Genomic DNA, 18,326 nt, shown 5'->3' with positions numbered 1-18,326 from the left:
TAGCCAAGACAGGCTTAAGTTTTTAAATTACGGACAATGTGTTGTTCTGAGGTTTTCTCCCCTTTTTTGATGCAATGCTCTCTGTAATATACCGACATTATGATGAAGTCTTTCAAATTTAAGGGGATGAAGTTAATGAAGATTTCAGAACTGATGAAAAAGCAGCAGGTCAAAACTTGGAGTAACTCCTACACTTGTGTGGAAGAACAAATATCACTGTATGGAGAAGAGCCAATAACTACCATTTCATCATAGTCAGTTTAAAATTAATTTACCTAAGTAGTTTGGCTGTATTGTATGATTACGATAATGAATTGGAGAGATGATTTGCTATAAAATGATCTTGTGAATTAGTGGATTAATGTGTGTTTATGCTTTTGTTCATTCATGTCTGATGAGCCAGATCTGAGATGATGCAGTGGCCTTGGTTATAATAATCCATGACAACGACCCAGTTCATCACCAGTCTGTGAAATTCTTTTAAAGTGACTTTGTGAAGGTCTCCCAAGAACTGCTGATAAACTTCTCGGTATGTTTGGAGTGATCTATGCACTACATCTACTACTACAATAATTACAAGGAGCAGAACAGCACTGTATTCATTCAGAGCTGCTGAAATGGTCCCAACTTAGAGACTCACGAGTCTGGATCACTGTATCACAGCACAGCATCCTGTTTTGTTTGTTGTTGTTTTTGGACTACAAGAGATTTCTGATAGTCATTGTTTTGAATATGAATGTTAACCAAGCAGGGGCCCGTTCTTCGTACCTCGCTAAGTAGGTTAGCCGGATTAGATTGTTGACGATTTCGCGTGATCCTGGATCAGTCGGTTCCCCGAAGCTCATCCGGGACTTGCTGTCATAGCAACAGAGCCGTAAGCGTAAACCTGCTCGGGAGCAGGTTTACTTTATGTAAACAGGATTAGATCGCGGCCACGCAGGTATGTCCGCGTCATTCATACGAAAGCAACAGCGATATTTTTCCACTGTTTCACCATAAATAAATATTATCAATGTAACTAAAGATAATGCAGCACTTGATCCTTTTATTGATGTCACACAGATACATACAGGTCATTTCCTAAAAAAGGGAAATGTACTATTAACATTCTATTACATGTATGTGATTATTACAGATGTAATTCATATTTCAGAGTAGTAATTGTAAATTACTTCGTGTAATCAAGATGAGAGACCACGGCTATAAAAGCGAAGGTGGATTTGGGAAGCCTGTCGCAGCCATGTCCTGTCCGTATACGCGACCAACCCATTGCGGAAGGTGCAAGATTGATAAGGAGAGTCCTCAGAATTCAGCGTATATTGCGGGATAGACAGGATCCTTTAGCTCAGCGCGACAGTGTGCTCATAGAGAGATATCGATATTCCCGTGAGGGTATTATTTACTTAACCAACTTGTTGACGAGGGGGTGCAGGACCACCACCTGTCTTTTTTTGCTCTGCCCTTTTCTTGGTTGCTGTTATGAACAAACTAACAGAGTATTACAGGCCAGTATTACCTTGCCAAGAGACGCAAAGCAATCTAAGAGATAAATATTACCATTCTGTAGAATACTCCTGTATTCCACTTTTACTTGTTCCCATGTTCTTGTGGGTCCTGTTGTGGCTCTAATGTGAAAGGGGATATAATATAATATAATGCCATATGATATTGGACAATATAGTGTCATATGATAGATCTACCCTACCGCCTACTGGTGTTGGCCAGAGGGGCCGATGGCGCGATATGGCAGCCTGGCTACAACCGTAGCTGCCTCCACCAGTGTGTGAATGTGGGAGTGAATGAATAGTGGTATCGTAAAGCGCTTTGGGTGCCTTGGAAAGCGCTATATAAATCCAATCCATTATTATTATTATTATTAAATTACCTACGAGTTTGATTTGTCAGCAACTTTCTGCCAGCCCTCTCTCCTTGCTTTTGCAGCCTTTGCAGTGTTCTCTTGCGTTTTAATTAAACTCTGAAACTCCTGTAATCCCTCACTCATGAGTTCTTGCTCTGCTGCCGGAAAATACCGAGCACGCCCCTTCGACATTTTCGCCGACCAATCAGCGGGTTGCCGATCAATGTTTCTACTATCGATGCGTAGCCCCTTTTACGACACCCAGTGATGTCACATTCCTGCGTCCAGCTGTAGTAATCGTCAACAGCAGGTGTGTTCGGGGAACCGGATTAGCGAGCTCACGGTTAGCGCGATGATTTGATCTTGGATGTGTCATTTGATCTTGGATGTAGTAAGCGACGTACGAAGAACGGGCCCCAGGTATTGAAAAAAAAAAAATAACAGAACCAGGACATCGGTCTATGTACGGGAGTATGGGAAACAAATGAAAAGTTTGTAGTTACTAAATATTTTTGAATTCATTAAACATTTTGCTTTTATTTTAGTCAAAAGGTACACGTCAAATATAATCAAAATACTGGAGTTCTGATAAGCATCAACTTTTAAGTTCATAAACTTAAAAAAAAAATTAAGGCAACCAATAGCAGAACTTCTTTGGGTTTACAGTGTAGACAACTGCAGTGCCTTCATAGCATCCAGTTACACTGAACAAAAGCTAATGAATCAAATGCATTTAAGTTAGAGGGACAAAACAAAAACACACACTGTGTCTGGCTCGTCTCCTCCATCTTTGTTTGGGTGAGAAGAGGATTGAGACGGCTGGTTGGGGTGAGCAGGGTGTGTGAATAGGAGGTGTGTGTGAGTGAGAGAGAGAAAGAGGGTGAGAGGTCTCAGCTACACTGATCCTCACAGCTATTGACCACATTAATCATGTTGCATATAGAGGATGTGTGCGTGCGATTGTCCCTCCTGTCCCTGTGTGTTGCTGCACTTGACTGCTCCTATCAATTCAATTTCATTTCTCCCCTCCCTCCCTGCCTCTCCAAGCAGCACCCACCCCACCACCACCAGTCTGTGAAGCCTGTAGTCTCCCTCTCTGTGTGTGTGATGGACTGCTGAGAGTCTAATGAGGTCCCTCCCTCCCCTTTGGCTTTTTTGTGACAGGAGTGTGTGTGTGAAGGGGGGGGGGGGGGGGGGGGGGGGGGGGGGCAGGGAGCCAGAGGTGACAGGTTGGTTATGTACTTTGTACATTTGCCTTTCAGCTCTCCTCTTCCTCCCTCCTGTCGCTTCTTCCTTGCTTCACACCTCCCCTCACCCCCCTTTCCTTCCATTTCTCCCTTCATTACATCCTCTCCTACCCTCCCCATCCCCTCCACATTCATCTCATCCATCCCATCTCTGCCCAGACTCCCCCCCCCCCCCCCCCCCCCCCACCCACACACAGCTTGTCCTCCTCCCCCTTTTCCTCCTCCACTCTCTGCAGTCGTCTTACCATTCATTTGTCGGTGAGACTGCGGCCTAATGGGCCATAGCAGGCCTTCCACAAAAGAAACCCACACAGAGTGCTGTTATTAGCAGATAGGGAGAGAAAGAGGAGGGAGGCAAATGGACAGGCGTAGAAAAGAGGGGAGGGAGAAACACAGCAGAACTGTGAACAGGAGAGGAAGGGAAAAAAAAGGGGGGGGGGGGGGGTAACTGGGGTGATTCATTTTAATGTGCTGTTCAATTAACAAGTGCTGAGGAGGCATCTTCTGCTCTCTGGCCTCGTTTGACTGTGTCTGTGCGCTCTGGCAGTTAACTGACTGGCTTGTTTAGAGGAGCAGAGGCCAAATAGTGGAGCAATATGACCCAACAGCATTTACACGGCACACTGACAGACATGCAGGGAGCGTTCAAAGCCTCTGCTTTGAACGCCCCAGGTACACATGTTGCTGTGTACCTGGCATAGCTGGACTGGCCATCGGGCATACCGGGCATTTGCCCGGTGGGCCGCTGGCGATTTTTTGTTTTTATGGGCCGATCGATTTTTTTTTTTTTTTTGGAAGGGTATAAATAATGAAAGGTGTTGGATTGGCCAGTTGGTCATGATCGACTCTGGGCTGGACCAATTACAGCCGAGGAGGTCGGATGCACCCTCCCCCTTGTTTAGCAATCTTATAGACGAACTAAAGAAAATGGAGAACAAAAAAAGGAAAGAAGGTGCAGAAAAAATTAGGACCAAAAAGAAACGAGCCCTTCAGGCAGACGCTGCCAAATGTGTAAAAAATAACTGAATTGTTTGGCGGTAGCTATGGCATAGCTTCCACAGATTTAGCAACATCAGCAAGTGGTGGAGGCCAGCAGGTGGATAAGGGAAAGGGGAGGCAAGAGGAGGAGAGACCGAGGCGGCCGCCGGTCATAGTGGCAGAGGAACTGAACTTCAGGCAAGAAGTTATGACCTGCTGTCTGTGTCAGATATAAACCAAGTTTAGTTGTAGTTTGTTTTCGTTGTGCTGACTTTTTACAGGCGCTTAGAATAACTGGTACTGCGTACTAGCTAGCATGATGGAGTTTATATACTGCTGGGCGGGTGCTATGAAGTTACTGATAGTAAATTTTATTTTATGCTTTAGGTTAGTTTCTCAAACTCCTCAAAATCTTAACAAATTGTGCCAATCCTTACATGTTGCACCAGGCTGATTTATCATCTAAAGTGGAGAAGTCTGTGACAGGAGACAGGAGAGCAGCAGAGAGAGATGGAGAGATGACTTCATGTCATCCATGAGGGATGCATTTGACATATGTTTCACATATTATAGCCCAACAAGTTACTCATAGCAATTTAAATACCAGCAATCAGTTTTTGGCAGACTTTTTGGCACAACACCGGCTATTGCAGTTAATAATACAACAGCTTCTTGCCATTTTTTGTGTTTCTTTTTATCGCTGTGTAACTGAGCTCAATTGAAAGCCTGCATGCGCTAGTACCTCTTGCCACAAGTTCCCAGAATCCTTTGCGGTTTTACCCCTGAATGACGTCACATTTTTGGTGGGCCGGTCTCTAGTCAAAATGCCCGGGCCGATTTTTTGTCCCAGTCCAGCCCTGGTACCTGGGGCAGGTACACAGCAACGGTTTCAGTGCAGCGTTAACACACAGAATTAAATTTGAAAAAACATCTGCATTAACGACATTGGGCTATGCACGTTTCCATAAAAGCCTTTTATTTTGAGAGGATAAACTATGGGCTACACAGAGACAAACAGCAACAACACACATTTTTACCGATAGACAATTTACATGGCTTTGGACTGTAGGAGGAAGCCAGAGCACCTGTGTAGACCCACACAGGGCCAGAACATGTAGACTCTACATAAATAAATGAAAAAAAATAAATTAAAACCCATGATCATCTGTGATGTAGCAGTGCTATTCCAAGCACCACTGTGCTGCTTCAGATAATAATTTCTTTATTAACTGAGATTTACCTGTGATTTCTCGTTAAAACAAACACATTCATTTGTTATTTTTAATTTATGACAGTGTCACAACTGGCCATTGTTACTTTTGTGTACTCAGTTTGCTGTTAGTTTGTTTCAGTTTGCTGCGTTTGACAACGCAGAAAGTTTTACAAAGGAAAGCTTGCAATTGGGCAAGACAATTTTTTGGGGGGATAAGTCTAGTTTGGTGTTCTGGTCACACTGGGGGTGGGGGGTGGGGGGGGGGGGAGTCAGCCAGGCCCATTTACTAATGCAGTCTGACAGTCTGAATCACCATAATAGGCAGCTTGGTCCCTGAGTGATACAATTATTTGTAGTTTTAGAACTAAGTGCTTCCTTTTAAAACCTTGTTGACACATATGGCAGGATGAAATAAGAAAAAGAAAAACCATGACCAGTCTTCAAAGCCTCAAATCATGTTAAGAGGTCAGCACTGATGAATTACATATCAACAGTTAACAGAAGGCCAGAAAATGTTTTCATGTGAAGGGAACAGAAAAGAACTATGGTGAGGAGGAGGACATCTGCAGGCCACAAGAACGCCAAGCGGTGCAAGAAGAAAGATATCCGGCATGCTTGTTGACTTCCATTTCCCGAGATCAAAGTCTGAAAGTGTATGGAAATAGTTTATAATCCAACTCTAATGGCTGTGTCTCACAACAGCCTCCTATGGCCCCCTTTCTGTCTTGCTGGCAGTTATAGCGCTGTTGTGAAGGGCTTTCAGTGCCTCTGAGACTGGAAATGCACATAGGATAGAGGCACTCGCTGCAATACACAGCTGTGTGTATTCAAAAGGAGGGTGGGGAAAAAAACGAAAAAGAGGGCGATTATTATCTGTGCCTGAAATCTATGATCTACGAATGGCCATTCCAAGTGGAGACGGGCAGCACAATAAAGGGCCAAATACACTGCGTTGAAAAGAAAGATTGGAGCATTAGCATAGAGATCAAGAAACAGTCAGTCCTGGCTAACACAAAGTGAGGCGTAATGGGAGCAGAAAGAAGGAATTTTCTTTCACACTCAAAGCCAGCAGAGCGCTGTGCTCAGATCGCTACAGATGTGGAGCTCAAAAACATAAATCATATTACTTTAAAAGGGATTCCTTTCCAGCTGTTGCATTTTATATACGTGCAGTGCAAGTTTGCATTGTGGACTGTGCAAACCCAGAAGTGGCCACAGCTACAGAAACCTGTCAGTGTTAAAAACAAAACACACAAAAATAACAAACAAACCCTAATTTAATTGGCTCAAAGGATCCCAGATCTTACAAACAGATTACACATATGTATGATATGGAGTATGATGATAGAAAACTATACCACATCAGTCTTTCTATCAACAACCAAACCAACAGTATGGGGGGAAGACCAATTTATGGCCAATTTGCTAATACAAACACATTGTTTTCTTATGATTATAAACCTCCTTAGTCATCACCACAGCATTCTCAAAGCCATGACTAATATGGGAGTCATAATTCCACATAGTGTAGGTCTTCCGTTGATGGAGAAGCTAAGGAGAGGCAGTTGCTTTAGACTTCCAAAGAGCCAATGGAGAAAACTGTGTGCATAGGTCGAACCCTCAATGGCTGAACATGTGGTTCACTACGTATAGAAAGATGACCAAAAAAAAAAGCCAAAACAGTATCGAAGAGAAACAAAAAGTGGCTGCAGTAGACAATTAAAACAGTTTTTAAAGCCAACTGGAAGAACGATGACTCATATTGTTACGCTACAACTCACACTGACACAACCTAAAGTCATTTTGACTCGTGAAATAGTTTGAACTATCCCTTTAAGCTTTGAAGGCAACAAAAAGGGGGGGGGGGGGGGCACCTTGAATGAGAGTTCTGCTTGGTTGACTTCTATCCAACCATCAAGTAATCAATAGGAGGGCAGAGATGAAGAGAGGAATTCTGCCCGTTTCCCACAAAGTTAAAGACAGGAGGAAGGATAATGGGTTTGAGGTCAATATGATGAGAACATCTTTTAATCTGGGGTAACATTACTCTGTTGGGTTGGTGTGCATCCCAAAAAGAAAACTCGAAAAGGAATCCCATCCTCTTCAGACGGGTCTAAACTCAGGAGATTTATCTCATTCCCCCTTTAAACAATGCTACCTGTCAAAGCATTTGTTCCACACTTCAGACATCCAGGATTTCCACTCCACAGGCATTACTTGTACTTTTAATGGAAATGTGTAACTTAATCTTATGTGGGAAGGTTATGAGCTTATACTGGGGGGGGGTTTCTGTTGCAAGAGTGTAACAACCTGTTTGTAGGACTGCATTCATTTCGGGTCTCCTTTGCATTTCAAATGACCCTTTACTCGCTGTCAGCCCATTTTTCTCCTTTCTCCCCAAAATTTGTTAGGCAATTACAACCAAACTAAGACATAAGTCCAGCCTGCAAGCATTAATCTTCCTTTTCAAGTTCAGCCTCTCTCAGAGACAGGGACAGAGGCCAAATGTGCACAAACAACCATAGTAAACATACGCTTGTGCACATACAAAAAGCCAATAAAGGACAGGTGTGGAACAGCGCAATAACTGAATACAGCAAGCCGTCAGCTTCAAGAGCTAAAAAAAAAAAAAACAGGACAAGGCCACCATTGATCTCTGCTGATAATTGCACACCCATCTAAGGTAAAAGCACTAAAAGCTAGGTAGGAGGAAAACACACAGGATAGGGAAGCATGAGAACAGGACAGAAGCAGTAAAAATGTGTTTGCACTGCATTTTATTTTACACAAACACACACACACACACATACACACACACACACATGTTGGTACTGTGACAAAAAAGTAAGAAAGGAGCCGTTATTGAGGGATAGAGTAGAGCAAACAATACCAACGGCAAAGAATGCCATCCTTTTTTGCTACCTACTGCAAACATGTCCTGAGTGGAAACAGCAAAGTAAGAAATCACAGTTAAAAAAACAAAAAAAGTTCAAGTGGCATTTTTAGTGGTTCTTTGTGTTTAAAGTGAGGGCCATTTATTCTGGTTACAGTGTAACAAAGCTGGTTGTAGCCATTCTCTCATTAAAGTGTTTCCATTAACTGTTCATTGCTCTGATCCTTACAGAGAAACACGTCTCCTGGGCAAACTTTTGACTCACACATGTCTGAAACACACTAGTTTGTGCAATACGCTTTTAATTTATGTATAAAAGCAAAACTGGGAACCAGCACCACCACAAGACCACAGCCAACCCCTCTGTTTTCTCAAAAGAATTCATGATGTTGCACAAAAAAAAAATAAACTAAGTAATTGTGTATAACACATGAAACATGCCCTGCCCCACAGGAAGAAAAAACAAAAACAAAAAAACAAGCACAAGTGCAAGGACACTGAGATGTCAAGGAGCTTTCAATGTCTTCTCTGACTGCAAGAGCACCCTTCCTGTGTGTCAGATGTAAATCAGGTATCCACTACATCTTTAGTAAGGGCTGAGCACGAATGCATGTACACATTAACAGTTGTTGACAATCAACACAAAGCCATGGATATCATGTTGAACCCTTACGCAGGTATAATAGTTGCAACATCTTTTTAATTGCTGCATGTGCTATAATTGCTATCCGGTTGTTCAGTCTGACGTCACTAGCCGTGTCTGGGTCTAAACTCCGCTGCAGGTCCATATATCAAACGATCACTATGGCATTACTGAGAGTTGAAAAACTGTCTAAAGTCTTTCATCTTTAATAAAATGATCAGCGTTCTGCTCTACCAGGTGTAAAAATTGAGTTTAACATCCAGGCATCCATGAAAACGGAATTTATGACATTTAACGGAGTTAGAAGTTAGCAGGGAGTTAGCTCGCTAGCTTCTATCTAAATATAATATAGCATGTCCTGACTGCGGGGTTTTGGAAACAAATTAAAACGTACAGCTCTGTTATCACTTCCAAGACAGAAAACTAAACAGCAGTGACGTTTGCAGGGTTACTGAAGTTTGGCTAGCTGGTATATAATGATGTGCTACATGACCGCTAGCGACACAGCTATGTTAGCATAATATAAACAAGCTAACTTTTTTTCCACTCGATTAAAGTTACCGTGAGTGTTGTCGGTGGTCAGGAACAAATGTAATCGCATGGCAGGATGCTGTAAAAGGACCAAACTTCAGCCAGGAGAACAACTGAGATAATCCATCCACAATACGAGGTTAGTCATTCATATACTGCTGCATGGGCTGGGCTGTAGTTACATCCTAAGGTTTTAAAAACTGAGCTTAAATAAATGATTAGTGGTAATAAAAGCCGAGGGAGGTCAACAGGGATCACCGACTGTTTTAGGAGCTTTTTGAGATCAAATAGAAGAAAATACATAACATTAAACATGTTAACAACACAAAAGCCATATTAAACGCAGACTACTTTAGACCCGGAAGTAGGATCCGTCGCGTCATCACTGAACAACCGGATTGTTAGACAATCCCTCACGTAAAGAACTGCTCTAACTTCCAGTCATTTTCTCCTCATTCTTGCTGGTTTTCATGTGGTGCCTTGACAACACATTGCATGTGAACAGCATGAACGGCTTGACACTAACATTTCAAAACCATGTGCTAAATCAAGAAAAAAAAGTAGCACTGGATCAGCTGTTTAAGTGAAAAGCGTAGAGCACTTGGCAACAACAGTGAGACAAAAGAAGGGGTGGGTTAATACTTCCCTCTATTCTGCTTCCATCATTCCTTTCGTGCCTTAAATGTAATGTACAAATAGTGGAGGAAGCTCTCAAAGAACAACAAGCTTTGATTAATGATTTTATGTAATCAGGACATGCTCTCTCTGTCTCACACAGACACACACACACGTACAGGTGGCTGGCCCTTTGATGAGTACAACAACAGAGAGTCCTCCTAATGGCCTCATCTTTCACGAGTCTCTCCAAGAGCTAATAAGAGTGTGGGGACGATTTGTCTTACCAATTTTCCCTTTTCAAGTGTGGCAGGCGTGGAATTAATTACACTGATTAAATATTGTCCGTCTGATTTTTAGCTCTTCCCCAATGCATTGAGTAGCAAATAGCCAACTGGCTAAAGTTTGGGCTCAGTCAAATAAATCTACAACAAAACGCATATGACGCGAAAGAAAATCCTTCTTTTTCTACAGTCACCACTGCAGTGCAGGCTAAAGCACTTTACATGAGAGGGATGATGAGCATTTAAATAAGAGCTTTGGGATATTTAAAAAACAAAAAAAGACTTTCGCCTGGGAGATGAGGGTTTGAGCCCCTGTGGGTCCAGTATTTATTTATTTTTTAATCATTTGATGAGTTCCCTTTTTCATGCAGTTTTGTTTTCATTAGCAGTTTCATTGAACCTTCCTTTGGTTAATTAAATGGGGTCACCATGGTGGAAGTACCCACATCAGATTTAGACAACTTTTTTTCCACTTTTTAAATGCCCTTCCCATTGAAACCCTCATTACTAATGTTAAGGGAAAGCTTGTGTTTTTTGTTAAACTAGAGCCCTAGACAATGTTTATCGCAAGTCTTTCTCATTCCAAATGGCAGACAATGAGAGTAAGAGTAGGAATTTTGCATTCATTCTTTCCACAATCAACTGACCAGTACTACCCCTTTTTCTTCTTTGGTGATGTTCTGTGATATGAGAGGGGTGAGAAAAGGGCAAAAAAGAAGAAATGAGGACAGACTGGTTGGTCAGGGTTTCATGTTACAGCAAGATAATGACCCAAAACAGTTTAACTAAAGGCTTTAAATGCTGGCTGACCAGCACCATAGCCAGACATAAATCCCATCAAACTGGGTCAGAAAAGGACAGAAAGTGGGAATGAAAAGGAAAAGAAAAGTGAAACAACCGTGGGAAAGTCTGCAGAGAAAACTTTATTTAAACTTCCATAGCAGGAAGAATGCCACAAGCCTATATGGCTGGTGAATGAGTCATCCTTTCAAGCGACAATAAGACAAAGAATTTCAGCAACAACTTCAAGTTTATAACAGTTTAAAATCGTCAAACCAGTAGTGTGCATAAAACAGGATAAAACAAATGTGAAATGTCCTCAGAACAAGACTCAAAAGTGCTGGGAAGCAGTATGTGAAGGACATTATAGCAAGCATTTGAAGTTTTAGATTTGAACACAATCACTGAAAATATACATAGAGTCATCATCACTGGGACGGACTATTAGCAGATCCCACACCATTCCACGTACTGGGGTCTAAAGTTTACTCATGATTAGCCAAAACATGAGTCAACATCCCGACACAGCAGAAAAAAACACCGCTGAGTCACAAACCCAGATCATCGCCATCGTCATAATCAAATGTATGACCTCTTTCTTACTCAGTCATACCTGACTCTTTCCAGCTTGTCCCAAAACTTGCAGAAAAGTGTGTGTGTGTATTGGGGGGTTGCAAAAGAGATTAAAGAGCCTGATAAATGGAAAACACACGGAGTTTTATGAAAAACAAAAGAACAGTAAAGACAGAGTGCTCATGGAGATGTGGAAGGAGAGATGAAAAGCGAGAGGTGTCAGCGGACTCGGGGCCTGAGACTCGAATCTGGAAGAAAGATGGGAGATGAGGCAAGCGAAGGATGAGCTCACCAACCCCCGTCTTTTATCGCAACGTGTTCTTGAGAAATCCAAGAGCAGGTTTACACCAGAGGCTCGCAAGCTCTTCTACAACAATGAACCCCACAGCCATTCTGCCAGGAAATGACATCTGTGGAAATACTGGCAGGACACTCACACTCTGCAAAATGAGAGTGTCCGTCACTGCCTAAACAGTGACGGACAAATATCATCTTCCTGACCACAGAACAAGTAAAGGAACACAAAACAGAGCCAACTTTTCCGTGAAGTATCGACTTTTGGTTCTTCAATAACGGTTTTCAGTCCACTGGCTGTCAGTCTCTACACTTTAATCCTGTTCAACTTTGCTGCCGAGCTTTGTCAGAGTCACTGGTGCTTGAAAAGGCGTCGGAGACCCATTACAGTTTTATGTAACGTCACGGAGACAGCGATGTGCACACACATACTACTAAGCACCCCCCTTCCACATACACACCACACAAACACCCCCTTTCTGTGAACAAGGAGTTTTTCTACAGCTGGGTAACAAAGCATGACCCAATAATCCCAAAGCTTGACTCAAAGCTAAAGAAGCCCCCTCCCTCCCAAACACACACACACACACACACGCGTTCCCCCTCCCTCCACTTATATCCCTTCCTCCCGCTCTCTGAGGACTTTATAAAGGCTGTGGCATGGGGGCTTCAGGGCGACTTTGCAGTGTAGGAAAGGGGGGGGGGGGGTTACAAAAACAAGCATGCTTCGCTTTGATTATTGAAATTATGACTTGGAGCAAGGAATACATTATTATAAACACATGTGCCAATGAGATGTTGATGAGCTCACGTCCCTTCAATCCATCACTATTACTATTAAAAGAGGCTCTTCCACAAAAGCCCTTCACTTGTAGTGTACTTTTTTTGGGGGGGGGGCTACTAAGGAACAATACCAGCCATTTCATTTCTAAATGGTCAATGCATCAATCAATGGGTGTCTTTGGCAATAAAGGTTATCACTTTCAACTGAAGAGATCCTTTTTTTCTCCCCTTCTCTTCTCATTTCATTATTGCGCTCATCAGTCGAGGGGCCGTTACATTACGCAAGCTGATAAAGCAATAAAAGCCCAGCAGCTAGAGGCAAGGGAGCAGCAAAACACCATGTCCGCTGAATATTGCCCAGCGCTGTGTCCCAATAATTATTACCTGAGAACACAAGAACGACTTGAGAGATTGCTCTAGGCGCACCAATTCTGAGAAACATGGGGCAAAAAAGTCAAAAGATGAGCAGGAGATTAAAGGAATAGGAGCTCCTGCTGTGCTTGTAATAGCTGTGAGGAACAACAACAACAAAAACAATAAATACAAATAAAACTGCATATCTCGTGATGGTTTAGCTTGTGGGCTCATCACATCTGTGCTTCAAAAAACAAAAACAAACCAAAAGAAAAACTCGATTACACTTTAAATGCACTTAATTTCCATAAAAGAGCCCAAATCTGGTGACCCAGGCAAACAGCTGACTCAGCTCTAGAAAAGTCAAACGCAGACACGAGGCTGCACGGCTGCAGCACAGTCTCACCCTTCACATAAAAAACACCCAACTGAATTACTTTGTTTTGGTGTACAAATAGTAGCTCAGAGTATGTTCTAAACCATTAATATGCAAACCATGCGGTTCAGAAACTGAATAGCAGTTCCAGACTGCAATTCCCCAATACACCTTTCCTCCTCCCCTTTTCCCCTCCAAGCCATGCAACATCAACATGCATGTGTCAGCACGCAGCTCCTAATCACTCACCAGCAAGTTGCTATTAAAGAATACATGAGCCACGTCCATCTCCCTTTCCTATAAAACAAAAAAACAAGTATGACCACTATAAGTGGCATTTAGAAACACGCCACGCATCGGGCCAAAGCAAGCTCTTGAAACTTGCACATTTTTTGCGGCTGTGCAACGCGATCCTTAACTATTCTGTGTGAGCCAGCCCAACCTATCCAAACCTAGCTGTGAAAAACAACCCGAAGACAATTGTACTCCTGTTAAGTCAGTCAGCAAAAAAAAAAAAAAAAACTTCCACAGTTACCGGTTCCCATGCTCCACACAGTGACGAGCAAGCCGAGTCTTATCTTGATGTCACGCAGCTATTTGGCCCCAGTCTTGTGTTTTGTTGACAGAAAGACAAAACCATGTGCCTGCCTGCCTTGACTGACCTTGGGAGGGGGAGGCTGGGTAAGAGGAGGAGGAGGATGGAAACGATTCGCCATGGAGCCAGGTAAGACTTAGTAAGGTGTTGTGTTATGGGAATGTACTCTTTGTTTTGACTGTTGAACTTTCAAAACTCAAGTTTATACCAACAAAATTCACAGTTACTGTAATTGTACTCCGTAGCTGCAGACGGTAGACCTGACAGGATCCCCTTCACCCCCTTCTACCCAGACTTTCACCTCAGTGGTTGTGTTTGTAATGGCAGGAAGTGATAAAATAGGTCATCACTCAGAACTTACACCTTTAACTCAAGACTGCGGTTTGCTGACAATCTTTGCAAAAGCACACACTTCGAATCCCTGAGGTGAGACCAGCCTCTGGGTCCTCAACTCTCTTTGGAAGAAAAAATAAGAAACTTATCAAAGCAGACTGCATCCAGCTTCAGATTTCATTTAGTTCAATGAGCATTTATGAAATGCAATTAGATACAGCAGTCAGCAAGAAAAGAAGCAGCCAAACAGTTTGTAGCTTTCACCGCCCCCCCATACCTTGGAGCAACATGAACCCAGACAAGCTTCAGTGGCTCTCACACCATATGGTCTAAGAAAAATCCTTGCAGTTACCATAAACGACTTTTTTCAACATTATCCATCGGCTTCATCGGATCAATTTCGCCAGTGTTCGAGCTCAAATTCGTGGCCGTGCACGAGAACCTATGAAAAATCTGAGTGGAGATGGATGCTTTGCGGAATGGCCCTTTGTTTGGAAACAGCCTTCTCTGCAGCGCTGGCAATGCGAGACGCTTATCGATCATTTCAACTGGAAACCTTTTGTGTTGCGCGCGACTGCGAGGCTGCGGGCAAACGGCATCGGTAATAACGAAAATTAATGCCGTACTGCGTCTGCTATTAAGGTTCTCTTTAATTAGAGAAACTACAAAAATACTCCCAACGTGGATTTTTATTATTCCACGCTGGTGGCGTCGGAGCTCTTTGTCCGGTCCGAGCAGCAGCCGCAAATAAACAAAAAGGAGTCGGGGGATTTTTTCCCCGGATTAACACCGGATTAATCATAGTAAGAGACCCAATAACCGTCTTTGTTCCTTATTTAAGCCACCCTCAACCAGTGTTGCGTTGAGTAGGAAAAACAAAAGAAAAAAAACTTCTGCAATAGGGAATGAGGGGGGGAAATGATAAAGCCCAGACGCTATAACGTTGGGTCCTTTTGTATCCGCGTCTGTCAAGCCCTCCTCCTCCGCCTGTCTCACGACTCCAGCCACCTCCGGCCGTCGACGCTGACCCTCGCCGAGGCAGAAAAGTGCTCATAGTTGCCAAGACATGGCTTCCGCTTTTTTTTTTCTTTTGAAAAGAAAAAAGGCAAGTTGAAGCTTTAAGCTAAACAACGCTGGGTAAAGTGGCAGTAGCCAGCGGTACAGCTACAGAGTAACGCAATAGGAAGCCCTTTAATTTTTAAACAGCAGCTGGTCGGCTAACCTAGCAAGCGCCCCTTTTCCTACGCTTCCCTTTTTCATTTGGGTCCCATAAACCAAAAAAGCGTTAAATTCGACAACAAATGCCTCAGTACGATTGAAACGAACTAAAAAAAAACACGAAGTGTTTGTGTAGTTTTATGTGCGCTGAAAAGAGGCGCTTTGCATACTTTCCGCGACAGCAGCAAAAACTTCCATCAATCATCCGCCGTAAAAGGTCCAAGAGCAGCCGCAGCGGAGACTCGAAAAAAAAAACAGTCCAGTGTATTTATGCCAGGCAGCTTTTGCTTCGGTTAGACAGAAATATTCCACTTACCGACTTGTAAAACGTTTTCCACACAACCGGTTTCTAGCAGTCTGATACCCCGACGGAAAGGCAGTCCGTCTCCCGTCCCCACTGCCCCGGCTGCCCCAACGGTAGCTGTTGTACCGGCGGCAGATCCTCCACCGCCACCGGCGGTTGTAGCTCCGGAACCAGCACCCCCAGCCCCACCGGGAGTCGCCGACGGACCTTCCTCCCCGGCGACTCGGCACTGAAACGACGAATACATGCATATCTCCTTTTCGTTGCGGGGGAAAGACCAGTAGACGATGCGGCGCTGGACGGGCTCCGGGATCCTTTCGAAGCGCTCCTCTACTCTCTCGAAGGCCCACTTTTCCGCTACTGCTTTAGCAGCGCAGTCCAGAAGAGACTCGGGAGAACGATACCGGGAGCTGGGCAACCCGCTGCCGTGGCCGGGCCCCGGCCCGGGACCTCGGGGTGCTGGGCGAAGGCAGGGTCGCTTGCTGGCCGGTGGTACCGAAAGAAGAGGATGAGGCGACTGTTCTCTGCGTCCTTCCGCCATGGTGAGCCGATCAACACTAACGAGACGGACGGTGTGCGGACACCGAGCAGCAGCAGGAAGCCAACAACTCTCACACACACATACACACACTAAGCTCTCTGTGCTCCCAGAGCACTCTAAATAGGGGCTCGTGTCAAACTAGCAAGTATTTCAGGCAGAGCTTCCGGTCACAGCTGTCAAAATAAAACACGTACGCAAACGAGAGAATCTGCCCATTTAAGTCATAACACGGACCTGATGCTGTGAATTTCCATCAAAATTAGGCTCTTGTGATCTGATATCAATGAGACATTTCTCAAGGTCTTTTACGCCTACTTTCCAGGTGAAAAATACCACAATGAGCTCATATTTAGATTAAAACGTCACAAACGGTGAGGGGATGCCTGGATCTGTCTATCCATCGGATAGCGGCTGTAAAAGCAATTTTGGCAAATTCAGCTTTGTTTAGCTTAACTCATGTTTGTCATTCTGATTTCCCAAAGTGACATCAGGTCAAGACCTGAAAGTTCGTTGCACACATGCCATTCATTCATCTAAAGTATTAATTATCTAGGTCTTATTCTGACACATCAGTTCCAAAGACTGGTGTCATAAACTTACCCTTAATATCAGTTATTATAGTATATTATCAAAACTAAGTTAAATAACACATTTACTGATGTAATATAACCACTAAACAATGACAGCCAAATACCTTTTATCATTAATATTTAACTTAGCTAGCTGCCTTTCCTCTAAAGCTTTTATTATTTCTTTCTGATTCATAACATAGAAACATTTTCCACATGCTTAAGAATTGGAAGATTGCTTTGGAGGTAGCAGTCTGACAGTCAGTAATGATACCTGATTTAGGTGCTTCTAGTTCCTCAGCTTCTCTGGCCTCTTTTAAACGTTTTAAGCTGTAGTTCTTTCAAGGTCTTTGAACTCTCCACTGCTGGTGTTATTTTATTCCATCCTACTGATGTGTTGGTAGTTGCGCCTCATTCCCTTTTGTCTCTGCATGTATTCCAGAGTTGTAGAAACTTTGCTTAGCTGCCTCTCATTTCTCTCCTCTCAGATAAAGCTCCCCTAGGATGTATAAAGGCTTGCAGAGGTAAATATTCGTCCTATTCTCAGTTAAGAAGTCGATGCTGACATTGCCTCTGAATTTGAAAATGCAGTGTCTTTTGGTCTTTTATTTTAAAACTCAAAACTCTGGATTTCCTGTCGTTTTCCTGGTAAGTTTGTGTGACTTGATCCAGCTTAGCTGGCACAGAGGGCAACAGAGCTGGGAGAGAGAGAGAAGGATTGATTACAGGTAGAGAATGCTGCGCATCATTAATCAGCACAATGACAAGAAAATAGCTTAGACTCATGTCCCAAACCTGCTGTCTTGCTTTCAGACAGTAATTATACAAATGACTGCAAATACACACATGGAGGAAGAGAATAAAACAACAGTAATAAGTCATATATATGGATGACTTACATACATGTAATACTCACTGAAGTTTGGCTTTGATGTTTCTTATAACTGTGAAAATACATGACTATTAACTGTTCAGTCTCTTCCTTCACTCTTTCTTTTCAAACCACAGCACACTCCTTGATGTGAGCATTTTCCACCAGTGGAGAAAGCGATTTCAGCTTCTCCACATGAATAACAAAGTTGCCATTTTGCTAATTAAAGTCACAGTGTTATGTGTCCCATAAATATCAATTACCGGCGATCAGCAAATACACATTCATTTGAATGGGTCCAGCATGCAGTTGCGAGTGTGCCTCCCACAGCAGGACACAAAGGGTTTAAACTAATACTCTGGCTAATGCTCATTTCACATCACAATGGAGCCTGCTGCTCATATACCTGAGGCCATACCTGGATGTTAAGGACTTTAAAAGGCACGCAGTGGGGCTAATATCTTCATCGCGGC

The 18,326-nt window shown here is 43.2% G+C and overlaps 1 protein-coding gene across 1 annotated transcript in view; it reads right to left on the bottom strand.

The window, feature by feature from the left end:
* The window catches only part of zswim5 (zinc finger, SWIM-type containing 5), a 75,568-nt gene extending 59,061 nt beyond the window's left edge, over positions 1-16,507 (bottom strand). The window contains exon 1 of the mRNA XM_085254012.1: positions 15,885-16,507. Within this exon, the coding sequence (XP_085110138.1) occupies positions 15,885-16,413 (529 nt within the window). The 5' untranslated portion in view covers positions 16,414-16,507. The remainder of the gene's footprint in view (positions 1-15,884) is intronic.
* Between the last annotated feature and the right edge of the window lie 1,819 nt (positions 16,508-18,326).

Source organism: Mchenga conophoros, linkage group LG18 (assembly GCF_057382185.1).
Source record: "Mchenga conophoros isolate Kocher_MC1m ecotype Shallow Benthic linkage group LG18, M_conophoros_male_GT1.1, whole genome shotgun sequence".
Classification (NCBI taxonomy): Eukaryota; Metazoa; Chordata; class Actinopteri; order Cichliformes; family Cichlidae; genus Mchenga; species Mchenga conophoros.
This window is presented reverse-complemented; position numbering and strand designations above follow the sequence as displayed.